A 22,564-nucleotide genomic window follows, 5' to 3' on the forward strand; every position below is an offset into this window, starting at 1 on the left:
CTAGAAAATGTCCATCTGATAATTTATGATAACTGAAAGGCAGTTTCAATCTTTTTTTAACCAAAGTTGACCATAAAAAATGGGATTGAGTTTTTGAAAGAGTTTGGACATTTGATATTTCAATTTGAACCGATTAAAAGCAGGCCTCTAGAATGCTGGAACCAGAGTAAAGAGATTCCCTTCTACAGCATTTTAAAAATATGTTACAGAAATGCTGAAATGTTCATTTTAACTTACAAAATTTATATTTGGACATATAATAGATTTCAAAACACTATTGCAATAAGCAATTTAAAACAAACAAACAGAAAAACTCCAAATATGTAGAAATGAGATGTTTTGAAGACGTTGGGATCATTTTTTTTCTTCTCATTTCTTCTGGAAAATAACTTTTTCACCAAATTGGAATGTTTTTCAACATAATAAAATTTCTGCATTTTTTTTTTCTGTATTCTGTAGAAGCTTCTTTGGGGTTTTGGATATAAGTACATATAAAATACTTTAATGACTTAAAAAAATATATCCAAATATGATTTTCTTGCCTGAAATAGACATTTAAAGTTTTCAGAGTCTGAACTAATCATCTTAGCCTCATTCCATAGTTAGTAAAGAGAAATGTGATTTCAGAGAATGATTCATCTCATCCTAAAGTAAGCATCTAAGGCAAAGGCAATGAAAATTTTTCTAAGGACACCCACCTTTCTCCATTTACTTTAAGGGAATCTAAGAAGACACATCCTGACATTGAGCATTTACAGACATCTAAAATCAGATGAGGTAAAGCTGCATCCAATAGAAGGAGAAGCACTTCAAGCCAAATAAAATAGGGTTGTGGAATCAAATTTGATTCAGTAACTGGTATCTTCACATCACACACCTGAAGTGATACAAGAGATACTAATATCAGAACTTGTCAATCAAGACCGTTACCTTTAAAATCAGATGAAACAGATTCATTCTTTTCTAGGCAGAGTGCCTCCTCTTTCACGACTTGCTGGAATATCTTGCATTCTGGATGTATTCCCGCAACCTCAGTGAGACAAAGAAAACATAACCAAGAAGTTCTGTGATTACCAAAGTGAACAGAGCCTTTTTTTTTTTTTTTTTTTTTAACTGCAAATAGGAAATGTAAATAGCAGAAGGATAGACAAAGGGAAAAGAGGCTGTGATCTTGTGCATGTATCAATTTATATACATGTGTGCGTATGCATATACATTTTTTTTTTCTGTCCACCATATGAGTAGCACCTTTTTTCTAAGATGGATTATTATCTTTTTTTTTTTTTTTTTTTTACCAACTCCTTTTTATGCCTATAATTTTCACAAAACTTAAGTGGATTTTGCAGTCTTTGGAATTTCACAATCTTTGGATTTCCACCTCTTTGTCAAATGGCCAATACCGGATAATAAGAGCATGAGCTATTGGAATCAGGGTTCCCCAAACATACATACCTTCTGACCATATGCATGCTTCTTCTCCATAAATCAAAAATAAGTAATTTTCTTTAAACATAAATAGATAATTTCTTAGTTAATTATTTTGATTAATAACTCTTGCGAGTTATTTTTGAATTATTGGGAGTTTCATGGCAGTGTCTTTTTTATTCTTCAGGAGCAGGTACCCACTTTTCTTTTTTTTTTGATGCTGAGACTGACAGAATTGGTTCCCCATTTTCTCCAAGACTTTGGGATGACAGTGCTATACAAATCACTCTACTGACAGACATGGTCTAAGCTCTTCCCTTCTGAATGAAGTTGGTATAATTAAAAAGGAAGAAAAGAAAGAAGCCATAGGAAGGAGCAGATGTCTGTCCATTCAGACTTAAATAAATAATATTAAAGTCCAAGAATTTAGAGAAATTAAGAAAATTGTAGCCATGATCATAGTTCATTCTAAGTGATTACATAACTTTATCACTTTACTTTCTGAGGATGCAGAGTTGGTACACAGAGACATTGTTTCAATTTCACCAAAGGAAGAAATTAAAAAATATATATAGGCATGATTCACTTTTGGAGCTTATGGAATTATTTTTATTTCTCAGATGAAGATAACTACATTTAACCAGTTAAATGGACTTCTAAACATCACCAGTGTTGTTTACTAGGGTCTAGATACAGCTTCTTAAATACAAATAATTAGTGTCATTGAGGTATTGTCATGTATTTTACTTGGCCTCCATCTCACACTCTGGAAAGTTTCAGGGTCCTTCAGTCATATTTGTTGTCATTGTGAAAATATTCTTAACAACCTCAACATTCTGAAAATGATAGCAGGTGCTTCTTTAGGGACAATTAAATTCTGAGAAATTATCTACAATGTCAGTGTCTACATGAGACCTTGTTATCTGAGTTTCTTTTGCAGTCAATAGAAATTTAAAGGATGTTTCACTCACCCTGGGATGGTTAATGACATTTGTGTTCATATAGGGTATCCCAGACCTCTTGTGTAGGTTTGATATTAATTTTGCCAGCCCCATGACAAAGTTTCAGACGCTATGGGTTGTTTTAAATAGTTCCACACACACATATTTAAGCAACAGAATTAACCCCCTCAGTCATTAGAGCTAAGAGAGTCTAGAAAGTAACTAAACTATGTTCAGACCACTGAACAGAGCACCAAAGCTTCCTCTGGCTATTGTGGGATTTTCAAGACATGGAGTCTTACATGGAAGAGAGCAGAGGGTTTGCTCCTTTGCAAGATATACTATTCAAAGCAAAGCCAGAGGCTCTGGGGATAGTGATTTTAATTGTGGTGATGGATTGAAGGCTTTCTGAGATATTTCTGAGGGAGACTGTAGGCCATTCTAAACCTCTAATGACTTTGAAAACACAGTGCAGATGAAAACATCACTGCTATATTGCCTTTTCAGTCACTGGAAGTTGATTTATTGGCCTTCAGAATGTTTAGTGAGCAGTGCAGCCAGGACTTCTTTTAGCATCAACTGAAAGTGACTGGAAGTTTTGTAGACTATTACATTTTTATAATAATATCTGCCAGGGGGTGTGGGGTGGGGGACAAAAAGCAAAAAAACCAACAAATAAAAAAACTTTACCTTCAAAAACTTCAAAATTTTTATCAGTATTTGCATTTTAAAGTAGCATGGACAAAATGCATTTAATTATAAAGCCCTAGACATGGTTCATACATCCTAATATTAGAACAGAAAGAGGATTAAGGACACTGCATGAAAAGAAAATTAAGACATGGATTTTTTTCATGCATTTTATCTCTCCAGTGGGCAATTTTAAATACAGTTTATAAACCAGCATGAAGGATTCTTAAAATATCTCGTGCTGTTCATCTGTAGTAACTCTACTCTGAAATGTAATTTTTCAGGTTTTAGTGTGAGCCACATTTATTGCTTATCTTTTAAAATACATTTTGGTTTTCCTACATAACAAGCAAATATTTTGAGTAGTAGTAGCAAAATGATTGTTAACAAAAAGTCCCTCGTTATTTCTACTTATAAGGATGGATTCAGCTGGACAGGAAACAAGTCTTTTTTTGTTTGTTTTGTTTTCTAGAATTCCTGGACTCTGTTGATGTTGATGAGAAACTTTGTATATGGAATATTCTTAGGCTTGGTGTTTAAAAGTCACAACAACTCAACATGATTTATACAATTACCATTTATTTTGAGTCCTTTGGCAAAATGCTTGAAAGCACTGACCAGTCAGAGACCAAAATGAATTCAAAACCATTAAAACAGATTTGAAATGCCTTTGAGAAAAAGCGTTTGGGATACATGGGTTAACTTAAGGTTCCTCTTCATGCCAGAGGTGCCAGGAATGAAAAGCAGACACGTAATTGAAAGGTTTCAAAAGAGGAAGCAATATATTTTTCCAAAGGCAAACTTAAGCAGTGCGTGCAGCAGTTGCAGGTGTAACACATATGAGGGACTGAGCAACTGTACTCTGCTAGATGCATTGTCAAAGAGGCAGTATGTGTGTCTTTTCCCTCCTTTGATAAATCCACACCTGTTGAACCAGATTATCAGTCACTATAACCCAGAACTGCACTGAAACCAGTGGAGGGCAATTCATTTGCATTGGCTGGGAAGCCCATACTCTACCCACAGGGAAGGTGTGTGTTGAATTTCCACAAGATAGAGGAACTGCCATAACAGATCAGATCCTTTGACCATGTAGTCCAGCCCTCTGCCTCCAACAGCAATGATTAATCATCAGAAAACATGATTTTAGGATTTTCTCTATAACAACTGTTGCTGATACTCACCAATAGTGAGATTAAACACAATGCCACTAGTGTTGATAGCTTAGCAATTAATAAGTATATATAAATTTGATTTGATTTTGGGGTACTGGATTTGGTGTGCCAGTGACTGTAGCCATTAGAAACCAGAACTTTTGTTATAGGCCGGAGAATAGATTAAATATTTCTGACAGTTAGAAAATCAAGATCAAGTGTAATTACAGAGGTAACCTACAGCCTACACTGTAAGAATCAAAAATGAGGCTGGTTTTGTTAACAGACAATATTGTAGCTTATTGGAAGTAATCCCACTGTAAAATAAATAAATAAATAAGGAAAAAATGACACATATACAAGAAATTTAGAACAGTGATGATGCTTCAATTTGTTGGTTTTCCTCTGGCTTTAAGAAAAAGACAACCATTAAGCCATTTTACAGTTAAAGGAAAGCCTTCTGGGCAGAATATTATTTGTGATTTGTTGGCTAAGGTTTACTTATTTTTCTTATTTACTTATTTGCTTATTTTTTCTTATTATTCTCACAGTGCCTTGAGAGAAAAGTGCCTGTTGTTGCTCTAACTTGCTTCACCAGGTCGGGGACACAGTATGGCAATGTGGGAGGCATCTGATGTAATCACTGAGCTCTTGTAGGAAAAGAGCAGCTCTTGTTCACCTTAGAAAGGGGTAATTTAGGAACCAAAGTAAGGGTGCCCAATCTGACACAGTCTTCACTGCTGTGGTCATAATTCAGAGGCTAATTCAAAATGCTGCTTCTTGAATCAACATTTCCTACTGGCAAGGCAGCAACATGGCATTGACCTTACTGAAAACCACATTACAGGGTGCCTTCACCCTGAGAATTATACAGAAAGCTTAGGGTTTCATGCAGTATTGTGGACAGCACTCAAGGAATGAGGCTTTGCATTGCTGAGCTACACTGAGATCTTTTTGCAGTCTCAAACTTTAGTGACCAACCAAAATTCACAGTGGTGTCTTAAATCTAAGTCCTAACAACTGAAACAATATTGCCTGGAAAAAAAGCAATCATAAGTGAACATTAAAAAGTTGTATATGACAGAAGCGGGCATGCTTAAACCCTGAGACAGCTTATAGAGCCAGATGTTAGATTTGTACTTACTTTTGAACTTAATTTTATTAACATCCATAAGGATACTGCATTGAAACCTTGAGCCGTACACTTACTGATGGTAAGAAGCATAACCTTGTTTTCTATTTCCTCTGTATTTTCATTTGTTTGCCCAAACCGAAAATTCACGCTAATGACACTTCAGGCTTTAATTTTCTTGTGTTGGACAAGGCCAGATTTAGTAAGCTCAGGGAAGTAAGTATTTTTAGCAACATCCTAATGCCATACTTAGTGCAGATTAGTTAAAAGCAATTGTTTGTGAGAGCCTGTAAAGAGATGGTGCCCTCAGACTGTTCTGATAGAAAAACTGTAATTTAGACATCACATAAAGGACAGATCTTCACTCATTAAAAAGTCTATTAGCACACTTGGGAAAAAGAAGGGACATTTTCTATGCTCTCTGAAAACAAGGGAAGTGCTTCAGAGTTGGACATCTTTTGAAAAAGAAATTCATACTTTTGTAAAAGAAATTCATACTTTTGTAAAAGAAATTCAGTGGGTTAAAAAAAACAGGAATGAATTGGTAACTCTTAGTCATTTTGAAAAGTAATAAAAATGGAAGAAGTAGCTGAATGAAGAATTGGAAAGATAGGAACATTTCGAGAACTTGAAGTGTATTTCCAGTGATCTGGTTAAGTTTCCAATGCAGTGGAAGCCTAAACCCACACTAACAAGTTCTGCATCTAGTGCATAAATCATTTACTAAGAATATTCATAATATTCATCACTATTTTTTTTCCCTCTGTCTCCACAGTTTGAATTCATCTCTCAGATCTCATCTCCTCTGAAGTCATCTCTGTACTCCCTGCTCTCCATGTCTGGGCTTCTCCTGTTCAGCTTTTTCTGTTATGACTTTGATGCCCAAATAGTTTCTTCTCCATATTCAAACAAGAGTTGTCTGCCACTCATGTCATATAGACTCTCAACTGGGAGGATTAAAACTCACTTGCTATTTGAAGTACAGAAGAGCACAGCAAAGACATGTGAAAATCATGCATTCCCTGACCTTTTTTAACTGTGCACTGGTGTGTTCATTCATTCATAAGCTGGCTGTTTTTACCAAAAACACAGTCCAAAGAAGAAAATGCTCTAAAGCGCATGCTTTTTTTTTTTTTTTTTTAAGTTGAAATGTTGATGAACACATCAAAGTGATGTGTTCAACATGAAAATGTTGAACATTTTTTATGTTCAACACAAAAAAATCTGAATACATGTCTGTTCACTGAAGAAGTCCAACAAATCCCCAGCCATTTTCATGAGCTTTATCTGTTGAACATATCTTATGAAAATCTTCCATAACACTTGTCCTTGTCCACCTGTTTCACTCCTTTCTCAAAAAGCCAAATACTAATTAGAAAGTTTTAAAATTAGGAACCATATGTCATCCAAGTCAGGGACAATTTTCCCGTTTGAAAAGAGCTAAGACAAACCTTGAGCTTCATAAACTCATGTTTAAGCCATGTCAGTTTAACTACATTCACAATCACTGAAGTAAGGATATTCCTATTCATTGTGACCTGTAAGCCATTATGCAGTATTATAATACAATATAGGCAGTATTCCATTCTGTCAGAAAACTTGAAGAAACTATTAAAAAATAGCCAAAATTTCTTACACAGCAAAAAAGCCCAATGCTTAAATGTGCTTGGAAAAAACAGTGAGTATCCACCTTTTTTTTTTTTTTTTTAACTGCCGTATCCAAGCCATGTTTACCACTCCTGATTCTGACTGACTGTAAAGCATGAGGTCACCACAGCAGTGTCATGACTCCATCGTATTTAGTTATCATAAAAAATCCTGCCCTTAACTTGAAAGTTCTGACAGTCTCGATCCCCAAAGCTTTTAACCCCAAAGGTAAAGGCCTATTTCCAATCTTTCTCTTCAGCCAGTTTAAATAGATTATTCCAGGAGTCTTTTTGGCTGAAAATGACTACCTAGAGGACATTTTCACTGTTTGTTTCCTCTTTCTAACTCTATTACCTATGGAACAAGAAAAGATGAGATACTGATTGCCTTACAGTCATTTAGAGGAATATCTTTTCAAGATTGTTTTTAAGAAATTGGAGTAATGTTTGAATGCTCCTCTGTGTATTGGATTGTATTTATCTGACTGTATTTAACCACATAGCTTTATACAGAGCAGTACTAGCTGCGCATACATATCTGTGTATACCAGTATATGTATTTACTCATAGATAATTCTCTATGTGACAATTCAGACATACTAATTTATTTTGTTTACAAACCCAATGTAATTAATATTATCTTGAAGAAAATTAAAATGAATGCATTAGCTCTATAAGCTTGTTAGAGCATTTAATTTCTTAACTAATAATGCCACTAATATTTACAGAATAAAAGCACCCTAATAGCCAAGGATCCTTCCTTTTGCTATCTCAAGTGCCCATATTAAGGTGATATTTCTCCCTTTCCATATGTGTAGAATGTTTGCCTAAGGCTGGGTCTCATGTCACCAAGTTCCAGAAAAATGAAACAGATGTCAGAGACCATCAGCAAGCTCACTCAACCAAAGCCATAGCCATTGTTCTTGGAGTGTTCCTACCCTTTCCTAGTAATATTAAAGGAGTCTAAACTAGTAACTTTATACAAGATTCCTAATTTTAGACAGATAATTTTAGATGATTAATCTAAACTCCTCCATCAAGCCTCCCTTAATAATCAATGAAGGCAGACAGGCAGTTCCAGGGGAGGATTCCTCCCACCTCTCTCAGACACCCGTTTGAGGACACAGTGACTCATTATACAGGAGCCTGTCTCCCTCCATTAACTCACTCCAGGAGAACAAAATGCCTGAGCAGACGGATCCTTCCACACCTCCACTTGCCTGTGGAGGGGAACCTAAGGTATGCAGACACTGAATCCCTAGAAGAAGCACATTTATCCCTTAAATGAAGATTGAGTAGTGACTCTATCTGGAATTTAAGCCAGCCCAAATCTCTTTTACTGGGAACTTAGCACCTTGCTATGGACTTGAATCCATGTGCCTGCTTGCTATGGATGTAGATCCATATGATAACCCATCTATGCTCCCTCTCACCTCCATTCTTCAAACAAGGCGGAAGCCCTTCTCCAGAAATGTGAAAAGCTTTTAAGTGTTTGGAGATGAAAGCACTTTAGTTCAGCAGGAAGGATGACAAATACAGAGTCTTTTCAGCTCCCCATCCACTGTTTCCTGAGACTGAGCTCTTTAAGACAGGAAAAGTCCTTTTTATGCATTTCAGCACCCACAGCTCTCAGTTGCTTGTCACTTACAAGCAAATGGTAATTTTTAATGCCAAGGACTCTATTCTCCAATGCAGAAAGTACATCCTGCATCATACAGCTCTCTGGGGAGCTGACAGGAGGTAGAAGTACCTAGCTTCATAGAGGAAGTTTTCAGGATTATTTCAGGATTATCTTTCTGGTTTATTTTCTTATCCGAATGAAGAAATATTTGGAGAATCTGCACTAGATTTTTTTTTTCTCTGATATGACCCTTTGACATGTGAAAATACCGTTTACTCAAAACATCCAGTGGGGCTCTGGCTTTTCCTGGCTGTCTGACTTAGAGTCCAAACCTTCCCAGCAGACCAAGTCTGAGACTTGAAAAACAATGAGATTTAGATCACTGACACTTACCAGAAATGCAGTTGGTGTTCATATGTAAGCAATAGTTTGATGCCAAAAGCTACTTGGAGCATGCAGTTTTCCAAACAGGAATTCCTCTGCTCTCATCCCTTCTGATAAGTAATTTATTATGGGCATAGACTGCTGCACTATGCTAAAATGTTAAAATGTGTGGCAGCCCACAGATGTGCATGATACATCATTCCAGGTTAGCTCCACTCTGCAGACATCTGAAAGAATAAGCTATGCATCTGATATGTGTAAAAGGGCTAGTCCAAATGCCAAAGTCACTCTACCTGTAGAAGTGTAATGCTGCAGGCTGACTAGTTTGCCCTGAATAAAAACTGTATGTAACAAGATTTGTGTAGCAAGATTCTATATCTTAACACATGTAAATAAAGCTGTTTAAACACAATGAAAATCCAGTGTTCCAAAAGATTCACATCTGGTGCTGGTGTGAGAATTTGCCTCCTGTCTTTCACCTTATTAAAGAGAAGGGTCAAGTCCGGTCTGTAACCCTTTAGACTGCTGTTATCGTCAATGGGAGAGAACAGGCTTTATAGGAATATTTGCCCCATCTATCCTTCTCAGGACAAGAGGAAATCCTTCCAGGGAAGGCGACTGACTCCACATTGAGTACAGAGGGAGTCTGAATCCTAGCCTACACTAAACATTCAACTGTGAAATGGCTAAAGTTAGAATTAATGAGTCCCCAGGAATCGCACCCAGGAAGGTTCCCAAACAATTCTTTGAGGCTAAAGATGTAGGAGAAAGAGGAGATATGGATGTACTTACACCTACACCTGCTTTTGCTAATCAGTGCAGGCAAAACCAGCAGTTGGCATTGGGCACAGGAGAGATATACATGTTTGAATTGCATCTCTGTGCCCATACATCTTCCCTGATGTTTAACGTTACAGTCTCACCTGCTGCCTCCAGTGCACAGCAGACACAAGATGGTTCAGGCTCCTGCTTGGTGGCATTATAAGCAGCTGCCTTCAGCAGTAAAAACATCAGTGCCCTCTCACAGAAGTAAATGTCCCAAATCCATCAGGAGGAAGTATTCCCTTCTAGTTAGCCTCTCTCTTCAGCAAAGTTACCTTTCTCAGGACAAGACAAGAAGCAAGCTATCCCCTCCTGTCCCTCTAAAGATATGCTACAGCTACTCTGATCTAGGGATGCTTTTCTGTCCTCTGGAAACTGCAGTTCTAATGAATGGAAACTGAAAGAGATTTATTAATAGCATCATAGGGTTGGAAAAATTAAAGAAAAGAGCTGGGTTAAATCTGTAACTCTGGAATACGTTTTCTATTTTTATTTCCTTCCCCCCGCCCTCTTTTTATTTATTTATTTTTTCTTTTCATTTTTTCCCTTCCTTCAGCCTGCTCCCTCTTCTGACAAAAGTTACCCTGCCTCTGTGGACGACCCTCCCCGGGACCCTGCGGGGTAGTGGCAGAGCCATCCAGCTGTGGCCAGCTGTGTGGGCAGCCTGATGTGCGGTTTCCCCGGACCACCCCCGGCACCCAGAGCAAGGCAGAGATGCCCAGGGAACCCCTTCCCCCGGGGCCGCCGCCGGACACTCACCAGGGGGAGCAGCAGCCAGCACAAACTTCGCATCCTCTGCAGCATCCTCCGGGTCCTCCCCGCTCCCTCTGCCTCCTCTGAGGCTACCAAAAGCCGATGCTCAGCCCGCCCCCACCTGCCCAAGACCCGCCCCGGAGCTCCTTGCACCTCCTTTCCCCGACCCCCGGGTCCCTCCTGGGGATCCCGACAATTGCAACTTTTCCTCCCGCACCTTCCTGCCCCGCAGGGCCAGGCTTGAGATTCCCCTGGGATTTTGGACCCACCTCCGTGAACCTGGCATCTGCAAAACTGTAGGGGGCTGGAGCACCAGCTGGTCTTTAAGGGTGTATTTGGAGGCAGATGCTCCCCGTTCGAGAAGAGATGCTGAATTCACCTCTCCTTCTGTTTATCATCAGCCTGTGCTTGCAGCCGGTGGCAACAGGTTTTCAAAGGAGCAGCGTTTCCAGTGGGTCTGGCAGGGTGGCATTTCCTGGGTCCTCTGCAAGAGGGAGTTTAGTCTCCCTTCTCTCAGGTGGGAATTTCAAGCAGTGACAAGGGATTTCATTTGCAAGGGGATTTCCTTTGCAAGGTCTTTCTGGCTCTTTTGCATAAATTTGTCTCAAAACTAGCTTTATTTATGGGTGCAGTGGGTAAAGAGTAAAGTCTTTCCTACAGTCTGCTTCTTTAGGGGTAGGAGGGAGTGAGGGAAGAAGAAAAAGGCAAAAAATTATAGCAATTTTTAAATGTCAGGGTTCATAGAACCTAGACACCAAATCTGGATTTTGCCACAGTAAATATTAAACCAAGCTATTCTCAGGGCCCAAGAGAGCAGGAATTATGGACATGGCAGAAGCATTTTTCTTGATGAGATTGAAGTGCTATTTCATATCCCATTTATCATTCATTATTTCCCAGTGGTGTTAAACATAAGGGTTCTGTATAGTCAGAAGAGATTCAGGGTTCTCCTAAGCCACTCCAAAAGAGGCATCTAACACCATTTCTGGAATTGCATATATCTGCAGATTTCTTCATATTTGTATAGATCTCCTATAAGTCCTTTGTCATTTTTGCTAGCTCCATTTAGATATTTCAGATATGCAAGGATACTTTGAGTAACACTTCTTATCTGTGTTTGGGCAACTAAGTCATGTCAGTGATATCTATTAATTTCTCTCTTTGCACTCTGTTAATCCTGACCAGATCAGTCTCTGTTGTAATGGGGAATATGTGGATTGTTATATTAAAATGCTGACATGTTTAGTGTCATGATGTACTTCTCCTTAGACTTGGAAATCAACAAAGTTTGGATCTAAAATCAAACAGTAACCCCAGGCTTATGTTAGAGAGACAGTCAAACCTACAACCTGTGCATGATAAAGAGGGGGATGAAAGCAGAAATTCGTAGGATAACATTGGTAACCCAATTCTCATTTACCTCCTCTTTCCTATGTGTTTGTCTTTTATTAGTGCATAATAACACCTGTTCAGATAAGCCTCGAACACTACATCAAAATCAAGTTTGTTATAAAACCAAGTGATTAAACAACTCAAAAAAATCATTTTAAGTCTTATTTTGACAGTTTTCCTCATCTCTAGAGAATGACAAAACTTTGACCAACTCTTACTAGTCAGTAAAGTAGTTCTCATTCTAATGGAAAAAAACATAAAATAAATAAAAACACATTATATAGAATCATTAAGGTAGGCACCACATAATATCATCGGTTCCTATTCTAAGAGTTACAAAAGAAAATGCAAAATAGACATCAATCAAATACCCCCAAGATAAAAACAAATGAAAATTCCTGAAAAGAGTATTCAATCAGCTTAAGTATATGAGATCATAGAGTAACAAAATAATTTAGATCAGAAGGCATCTGTGGAGAACCAGCCCCTGCCAACTCCTCACTTTGAAACAGGACAAATTTCAGCCTCAGGTTAAGTTGCTCAGGGACTTTATTGCTGTATTTATATATGTATGTATATATATGTGTGTGTGTGTGTGTGAGAGAGAGAGAGAGAGTCTGTGAATATGGAGGTGCAATTAAATAAATATCAACATGACATTCCAATCCAGAATGTTTCAGTTACATTCCATTGTTTAAGGCCTCTCAGATTACTTTGGTGAGGTCTTTTAGGTTATCAAACCCAGTCTCCCACTGTGGAGCAGAACCAAGTGCAAACCACTTTTGTGGTTTTGTTTGCTTGCTTGTTTGTTTTTCAGGAGAGAAAGGGGAGGGTAGTATCTTGACATGGGTGGTCATAAGCAGTCCTCAGGAGAAGGCATTGGTCTCTCTGTGCTTTCTTCTTCCTAGATTTCCTCTCTTGCACCTGTTTTTCCTATCTGTTCTCCAGCTGATCTACAAAACAGGTCCCATTCTAACACCTGAACTTTAAACAGACTAGCTGGAAACTCCTCTTTTTATGAGTTTTTCTCCATGCTATAAAAAAAAAAAAAACAAAAAACAAAAAACAAAGTCTGCTGTCGTTGTTCTCTAACATGTTGATGTAGTTGATGTTATAAAACTCACTTATACACTTATGTATGGGAATCTGAGTTCCTTATTCTACTTATGTCCATTCATTGCTTCAAACTGAGTTTTATTTTATTTTATTATTTTTTTTTGTAGGCTAAAACCTTATTTAGAAATCTAATTTCTGTTTATCACATTCATTTACTTTATTCACTGTACTCTTTGTTATTACTCTACACTTACCCAAAGAAGTTCTAATAATGAAATAACAGAGGAAAGTAACCATATTTCTCATAATCTCTTGCAGGCTCTGATGGAATTTGTTACTTTTTATCACAAAATGGTTCCTCCCCTGATAAGCTTACTATAACCTACTGTTCTACAGCACCAAGCTGGTCTCAGAATATAACTTTGAAATGCATTAAAATGTCCTCTGGTCGGCATTAGAGAGGGATCTAATCATCTTGGCCATATGAAACTTAATGAATGAGGCAATAGACCTGTGATTCTTCACAATCCCCATCATGAATGTTCTGAATCAATTAATGTCAGTTAATGAAAATTACTTGGCATTTACTGAGCGGCTTAGAACCTTTTGTAGGTGCCAGAGAATGTTGCTTTTGATACCATATGCTACCTGCATAAGGTTTTTCCATAACAAAAATCTTTCTGAAATGCAACTGTTTCCTTTGAGTGCATATACAAGCACCTTAGACAACAAAAGTATAGTGCTCCAGAACCACATTGCAATATGAGCCGTCAGCTGGGGAATAAAGGTGAATCTATTGACATTTTAAACAATCTTTTGATGAATCTGGCTAAAACCAGAAAACAAAAAGCCCTGGAAGTATGGGAAGAAGACTGCAATTACTGAAACCATGTAATCCAGCAGTTAGGCAGAACATGACATTAGTGAGTAACATATTGCAACTATAATTAAAAACAAAGCTCCACTGTATTCAGAAAATGGAGGACGTACAGAAAGGATAGAAGTGTTGTTCTTGAGGGTGATTTCTGTGTGATATTTGAGGGGATGGAAAGCAGGAAGATAAAACAGCTGAAGAAATGGGTTGTTGTGGAGATGCTAAATAGGTAAAACATTAAGTATGAGAAAACAAGTACCTAGAGCTGCACGAGGCTGATTTGTCCAACTCAATTTCTTTGTATACACTAGCTGTGTTATCTATTTGCTATTTTTCTTGATGAAAATTGACTCCCACTGTGTCGTGTGATTTTCAATCTATACGTACCCACATTCTGCTACCTTTACCTGGCATGGCTCCAGGGACAGCACAGAAATATAGGCAGAGATGCAGTCCAGTCTTGTTTCCTTTATCTGTAAATATGGTTTGAAGAGTTAATGCTGATTGGTGTCCTGAACTGTGTTGTCTCCTTATTTCTCTGCCCTGTTCATTCTATCCCTATTGGTTCTTGTCTTGTTTTTAGAATACAAGATCTTGGAAGCAAAGGATAAATTACACTTCAACTGCACTTCAACATGGAAGAAATACCATGTGCTGATAGATCCCTCCCAGGGTATGGATGAGGCAAGGGTGTCAAGGGTGTCAAGAACTCTTATAATTCAATATGCTACTAATATGTTGTAGCAATAGGGAGAAACAAAAGCAAAAATAAACAAACAACAAACAAAAAAGCACACACACAAAAAAACACTCATGAAGGAGTTCTTTGGATTTCAGAACTCAGCTTGATGCATATAAAAACCTTCACTGATTCTAAAAAACATAGCACCCTTGTCTCATACTCTCTCACTTCTACTAGTTCCCTCTCCTTTTTGTATCATGGCTGATCTGTTTCTGCAGCTGTAAATTTAGCCAGGTTCAGGAATAAGTCTTTCAGAAAATATTTTTTCCTTTCTTGCATGGTATTTTTCAGACTGATGTTCTCAAGCCTGGTTTTCTACATGGTCTGCAGATACCTCTTCCGGTCCAAGAAAGCATTAACTTAGGGATAAGAATGAGTGGCAGGAAGAAAGAGAATTGTTTCTTTAATTTAAGGATTTAAGGCCAACATTAATTTAAGTGAGCAGCCAACCACAGCCTCAGAGGGCTAGCAGAAGAGCTAAGAATGAGGACCAGCACCAAGCATTGTGCAGATTTGTTTGGACATCCAGCTCTGGATGTGGCGTTCTCAAGCACAAACTGTATGCCTTAATGGACTCAAATTCAGGCCCATTTCCAGTGAAAGACGCTGTACCTCATACATCCCTGGCTGGCAGGAAGCTTGTTGAGCGTGAAGAACATAACATGAGCACAAGCTCACGTTATGTTAACATGAAGATAACTACAAAAATACACTAGACACAGGGCCATGATACTAACACATGTTATGATCAGCTATAACAAGAGTCTCCATGTGCTGAGGTAAATGAACAGCTACATCAGGTTTTTGTAGTAGAAAATGACTTGATATTCCACCCAGTGTGAAACATATAGGTGAATTTTAAATAGGAAATATTTAATGGCATACTTCTGTTGTCTGCATCCAATCTATCTACTTTCATTTAAGATGCTGTAGAATGTCCCATCTGTACTCCATTTGCTGTCCCAGAATGACCCAAGTATCCCATAGATCTTCTGCCATATCTGCAAGACCAACTTGAATGTCTTGGGTGTCTGAAAACGTAGAAGTCCTCCAGGTCCTTCCTTACTGCCATGCAGACACTGGCCTCACATGGACTCTTCCCACATTTTAATCTATAAATTTAATTCCACCTAAGTACCTAAGGTGTTTTCTGAATTTGAAAAATGTATCATATCCATATATATCTACTACAAACAAGGTATATTTTTTAATAAAGAAAACACCTTCTTTTAATCTTTTCCACATTTCTCATTTAAAAGTAAAAAAAAAAATAAAAAAAAAAAAATCTGTCAGCAATCCCTTCTCTACTTTTATTGTATCTTATCTGTTGAATAGGCAAGTTATTTTTTCAAACCTAAGGGAAGTTACTTTTCCCAGTGACACACAATGCAATCTTCATTCCTATTAATAGTCTCTAAAGAGCTGACAACCCAGCTGTTCCTGTCCTCGGAAATAGTTTATGCATTATATTATTCATTTGTTTTCTTGCTTTCCTCTTTCTGTTTTAACCCAAATTTATTTCTGTTTGTTTTTCAAGATAAGTAGAACACTGATTCTTATTCACTGAAATAGAGTTTTAAGACTATGCTTGCTCTCCTCATGAGAGCCAAAAAAAAGATATTCATGCTTCTTCCAGGTATTGGTTGAAACTGCAAAATAGGAGATAGGTAAATATGAGTAACCTATTTTTAATGATATAGGAGTTCACTAGCTAGTATATACTCGTCTCTGCTTCTTTTATGTTTGATAGAGAGAGATAAGGTCGTCATTTGTTATACATTTCTGTTTTATGGTGCCAATTTCTCCACTAACAGTAGAGGGGGCTCAGACAGCTAGCGCATCTCAGATCCCTACAGTTGTGCTCTTCTTATCTAACTTCAGACATTTAGAGAGTAAATGTGAACTGATTATTCCAGGTTATTTTCACAGTCACAGGCACTGTTAAATGCAATTTGCCTGACATAATTTAGATGTCTACAGAGGACAAGATAATCAGTTCCCCAGGGTGTACTCCTCTCCACTGTCTCTAAAAGGAGGATAGGATGATCACTCAGATGTAGATGTTTACTTTAGGGGTGAGATTTCACACACTGGTATAGGCACCTCATTTAGGCATCTATCTGGATGTGTAAGCTGGAAAAGTGAGCTCCTGCTGTGTTTAATAGACAGTCTAAACTAATTATCTAAGCTTGCTTTACAGTTATGAGAATGAGATAGGAAGTTCCAGTTTGAAACTCATCCTTCCTGTATTGTGGTGGGAGGCACTGACTCCTATAGCATTCTGTCCCCTTTAATTGACTTCAAAGGGAGATGAGAGGTGGAGAACATTTCAGACATTGAGAAATTTAGGTATCAGTATGTAGGTGTCAAATGCAGACTAGGTGCTTAAGATGCAGGTAAGATACTCCATTGGGGTCAATAATCATCTAAAAGATGGCACCTTCATTTAGTCAGTTTTTTAGACTCCATTGACTGTATTAGGTAAGATCCCATTCACTACTGTATAAACTTACACTCCTCAAGGCTCAATTAAATTGCCCAACAATAGGTGACCTGTGCCAATCAAGATGCCTTAGCACATCTGATGTTTACAGGATGCTGCCAGATATGAAACATGGGTACTAAAGGCATTGCAGGTTGAAGCTGCCTAGGAAAATGAAACTAGATTCCAGGGGGTGGAAAATAAATTAGGCCTGAGAACATGCAAAGGGCCCCAAAGTTAATTATCTTTTTTAACTTCCTGGTTGTGGTAAAATACCTGCTCATAACAGAAAACAGTTTTTGATTTTAAAAAGATGCAAATAAATTAATACAAACACTGCCAGTTGAATAAGTATTATTAGTGTAATTCATTTCTGTTCTTTCAATTGCAGATATTACTGCATACATTCAATGATCCCAGTGATAACGCAAAGCATTAAGGCTGTTTGAAACAGGGTTTGGAATTGTAGTTGATAAGAGGAGCAGACCTGTAACATGAGCCATGGCAGGAGATCTTCGGGATCTATAGCACTTATCTAGTAGTGCGAGCCAGAGTGCTCTGCCATCAATATTTCTGGGAAGATGTTTGTTTCTATGCCTTGCTGTGTTTCTTGTCATATTTAACACACACACACACACACACACACACACACACACAAAAGACCCTGAAGTGTTCCAGTTCCTCCATACAACACAATTTTCTTAGCATCTCTTTTAAGAGATCTCTTTTAAGTCTCTCAGCTTTGTGGAGGTACAAATTGCATCCACCTCAAACCAATAAAGATAGCTTTCTGAGGACTGGATTAGGTTCATATCTTCCATACCTAACAAATCAAAATGGGCAAGGCTGAAGGAGCAAGTGGTAGAGCCAGTCCTTGTCCATGTAGCTAACTACGGCTAACTCATTTTTTTCCCTGGAAAGAGCCCAGTCTCACTCATACTTTCCACTGGAAACATTCTCTGGACTATGCTATCACCTGAACAGTGCCAAAGCATGATTTAAAAGAGTGACAGGCAAAAACCATACCAGAGAATACACTAGTAACAAAACACTACAGATGCTACAAGCATACCAGTTCTGTCCATCCATGGCCCTCCTCAATTTGCTGTATTCAAACCACAAAGATAGCCCTGCTCTGAAAAAAATGTCTTCCCAACCCATCACTGGCAGGACTGAGGACAAAGATTCAATGAAGTGAGACTGAGAAAAAGCAAATTTATTACTTCCCTCAAAGCTTGTGGATGTAGAGAGAGGAACATGGAATTCTCCTCTACAGCATATGCATGTGCTGCTTCTACCCAGCCAATTATCTCAGAGAAATGTGCCCTTGTATTCTCATGGGATAAAGGTGCAGACATATTCAAAGAAGATTTAAATTTCTAGGAGAAGCACTACTTATAGGAGGAGCAATATAAAGAAGATGATGCAGGAGTGTGATGTAAACTCCTTATGTACAAGTATGACATGCTGGCCAATTTCTTAATTGTCATAGGAAAATGTAAGGAAGAACCAAGAACAAGACTAGAGTATGCAAACACACTGATTTTATTTAATGAGTGGTTATTAAATAAATAACATTAAATAAATAATAAATATAAGGATCCAACTCTGATATATCTTCAGGTACTGGCCATCATTACTGATCCTGAAAGATATGACAATTCTCACCTTCATTCTTTTTTATATTGTAGATACGTACAGCTGAGCTAGTTATGCCATAACTTTATTTGTAATGAAAGAAGAAAAACAGGCATGTTCAAGTTTTTTTTTTTCTTGCATCAGACCAATTAGATTCTGTGTGCCATTGACTGTACTGACTAAATGAATCCAACACAGAAACGTTTTATGTGATCTACCCCCTAGAGACTCATTATTCTGAGTACTGGCATTTTGGAAAAGGAAAACTAAAGAAAAATGAAATCATAACAGGAACCACAAGCTTTCCTGAGAGGGAAACTTTGTATGCTCAAGGCCAAGCAAGCTGCAAACTATGCGTAGGGGGAAATTATTTAACTCAATTTCTGAGAGTGCAAAAACCTCTAGTTAAACATTTCTGAGTCACAGCCCTCAGATGGGACAGAATCAAGTCTTATGGGGAAGAAATTTTCTTGCAGGTCTTTCAGCAAAATCTGTAAGCAACAGAGCACTAACATTTACCTCAGAATTTCATTTATTTATTTACTTATTTAATGGGTTGTGTGAACATTAACTACCACAGGAAAGCAGGAGGGCCATGAATCTCTAGGTTTAAATATAAAATTATTTTTATATCTATGTAAAACATGCCAACATCAACCCATATGCTTCCACAGACATATTTGGCCTATGGAAGGAGAACTGTTGAATGTTCATGTATGTATATACATGCACACTTCCATTTACACTAATTTTGGATGAAAGCCTTATATTGTTTTCCTCTAAAGAGACTTAACCCCTAAGAATGCCAAATCTAGGTTGATGTTCTCTAGACAGACATCTTTCTCCCCCCCCTCCTGCTTTTCCACTGACTACAGGAGTACCTAGGGAGACCATAGCCTAAAGTTTGAAACAGTGGATTCTTCAGTGTGTTCTCTGAATGCTAAATTGAGAAATACATGTAAGTAACTGCACAATCTAAACCAGCACAAATATGAGAAACAACAATCCCTTCAGATTCTTATGAGCTGAAGTGTTTCCTGTTTCACAAATAATATTTGACAGGCTAATAATAAGAATTAAATATCAACAAAAAAGAAAATCAACTTTGGACGTGATAACTACTACTGGGAAATCTTTTCTCTTGTTTCCTCTTTTCTTTATTCTCCTTTCCTTCCCTTTTTTCCTTCTTTCCTTTTCTACTATAAATGACTGTTCCCCACCAGAAGAGATTAAGTATATAAATACAAAAAATCTTATGGCTCTCAAAGGTTTATTAAATGACTGCTTTTAGATACTTGATGAAAAACATATTTCAAATAACACATCTAGCTAAAATCATAACCCAAACAAATAATTAAAGAAGACATCAATTTGTTAGGTGCTTAACATCTCATCATGAAAAATCCATGACAAAAATAATATGGAATATTAGTGCTAGGCTTTTATATCAGGTTAGCACAAGTGTGGTGGTACCAGATAATTATCACTTTTTCCTGTGATTCATAAGCACCAGAATAAAAATCTAGGAACCTCCCCCAGGAAGAGACCAATGGGACAAAGAACATCTTGCAAAATGCCTGAATGTGCATCAATTTACCAGATCTGAAGGAAAACTGTACAAAAAAAAAAAAAAAAAAAAAAAAGTTTAGTTTTACTATCCTGACATTTACAATGAAAAAAAAAAAAAGTAATTCCAAGTGAAAATACATACCATCATACCATCTAGGTCAAATTTAAGGCTGTAGTAATTGCTTATATGAGATTGAGAACTTAATATTTCAGAAGAAAAAGCATAATTTATCACTCTATTTGCTTCATTTTTTTTCTATTAAACATTTTTAATTGTAGCTCAGCAATATGACATATTATGCATAAGTGAATGTAATTTCAAGTGTTACTTGAACATCCTGGAAGTATTTCATAAAGAAAACAGAAGTAGTGAAAATATAATGCCACGTGAACTAATGCTGCGACTCAAATGACCTTGTTTGAGTTGTGTCTAACAAACCAACCATTACTAGATTAATAGATGATAAAAAGCTACCTATTATTTTTTATCATAAAGCTTGTGGAGAAGATACTTTTTTTTCCTAGTTTTGATATTGTACTGTTTGTCTGTTGTTGCTCTTATATTTCTAGGAGCCATTACAAAATTACAGAATATGACAATGTGAGAAAAGGATTCAACATCTTTTTTATCATTTAAAAATAATAATAATAATAATAAAAAGTAATTCAAACCTAGGGTTCTTATTTTATTTTATTTGGAGACAACTGCACAACAGTTAGTGTAATGCACAATTGCATTCTAAGAACTAAGCTTTATAACACAGCATTAGCCGAATGAGGTGAGAAAATTCTTGCTGTAAATACCAACAAAAAATAACTAGATGAAAACTAATGTAGCATTAGGACTGATCTAAACCCAGGAACTCATGAACAGAAACTACATAAAAACCACCTCAGTATTAAGATTTATTTACGCTCAAGAGAGCAGGAATAAGAGTCAGTATAAGCATGCCACAAAGCACAGTCAGGGAACAAGCTTACATTTTGGGATTATAAGGTTTTGCTTACTTGTTCAAAATTTCCTTTATTTTAAAGACAATTGTGATTGCCTTTCTCCCACAATGTTTCAAACCCAGTAAAAATCCCTGAACTTAAAGTAGTTGGGCTGGAGAACATAAAACCATCAGTTTCTTCTTAAACATGGATAATTCCACTTATATTCATAACAGCTAGCTTTTAGTGATGAACATGGTGAACAGCTCACCATTTACACATATTCACCCTTTTCCTGTAATTTAATTGATTATAAAAAGGTTTTAATTCTCCCAGATTCATTATCTGGAAAACAGTTGAATAATTCTTGCATGTTGATAACTTTGAAGGCTTCAGGCACATTACACATTTTAGATTCTGATCACTCTGGTCTTTGTTTGCTGATGCAGAAATTACAAAATATATTTCAATATTGAAATTAATAATTTCAATTATTTTTGTGTGTGCGCAGAATACAATGCTTACCTGAAGATATCTTGAAAGTGATTGTTTCCCTACTTTTTATTTATTTATATTTATTATTATTATTTACTCTCCCAGAGAAATATAATTGTCAAAAATGAAAATGGGAAACAAGTCCATCACAAAATCCTTATAACAATGTTGATGGAAAAAATCTCCAGTGTTGTTCTGACCAACAAGGATACTCAACATTTATGTACAGACTGACTAAATACCAGAGTAGCTGATGACACAAGCAGATGAAAAAGATTGACATTACACATGCCAAACTTAACAAATACCTGCTTTTAATAGCAGCCACTTGCCAATTTAGGGGAGCCAGGAAGGGTCAACAAGTATTCAAATGTGACTGGCTAAACCTAATATGTTGTGTTTTAAATGATTGATTTGCGTAACAAATAATTAAGTTATTGACCACTGTGGCCGAGAACATTTTGCTGAAGTCACTAAGCCACAAATTGCTGGAAGTCAGCCAGGCTTTCTTGGAAGAATCTCTGCATAGTTGTTGTTTTCTCAAACTTGTCCTGAACTTTCTGTTCAAAAAAATACATAATTGGCAGTATATGATTCTGAGCTGAACCATACAGCTGTTTTTCTATGTTCTTAAACTTTAAACATATATATCTTAAATTTATTAAATTATGTATTCAAATAAATATGCATTTCTCTATTTAATTATTTCTCCAATATGAATAAAAACTTTTTATACAATCATATTTTAGTATAATATTTGCCATTAAGAGGCCATGAATTTCGTCTGAGATATTATTAAGGAAATAATAAAACAA

At 36.9% G+C, this 22,564-nt stretch overlaps 1 protein-coding gene across 1 annotated transcript in view; it reads right to left on the reverse strand.

Moving 5' to 3' along the window:
• The window catches only part of LOC101789968 (vasoactive intestinal polypeptide receptor 1), a 31,733-nt gene extending 21,077 nt beyond the window's left edge, over positions 1–10,656 (reverse strand). Inside the window, exons 1-2 of the mRNA XM_005023237.6 lie at positions 10,575–10,656; positions 931–1,030 (exon numbers count right to left, since the gene is read on the reverse strand). Of these exons, the coding sequence (XP_005023294.1) occupies positions 931–1,030; positions 10,575–10,619 (145 nt within the window). The 5' untranslated portion in view covers positions 10,620–10,656. The remainder of the gene's footprint in view (positions 1–930; positions 1,031–10,574) is intronic.
• Positions 10,657–22,564: the final 11,908 nt, after the last annotated feature.

The sequence above is a fragment of the Anas platyrhynchos genome, chromosome 2, assembly GCF_047663525.1.
Source record: "Anas platyrhynchos isolate ZD024472 breed Pekin duck chromosome 2, IASCAAS_PekinDuck_T2T, whole genome shotgun sequence".
Lineage (NCBI taxonomy): Eukaryota > Metazoa > Chordata > Aves > Anseriformes > Anatidae > Anas > Anas platyrhynchos.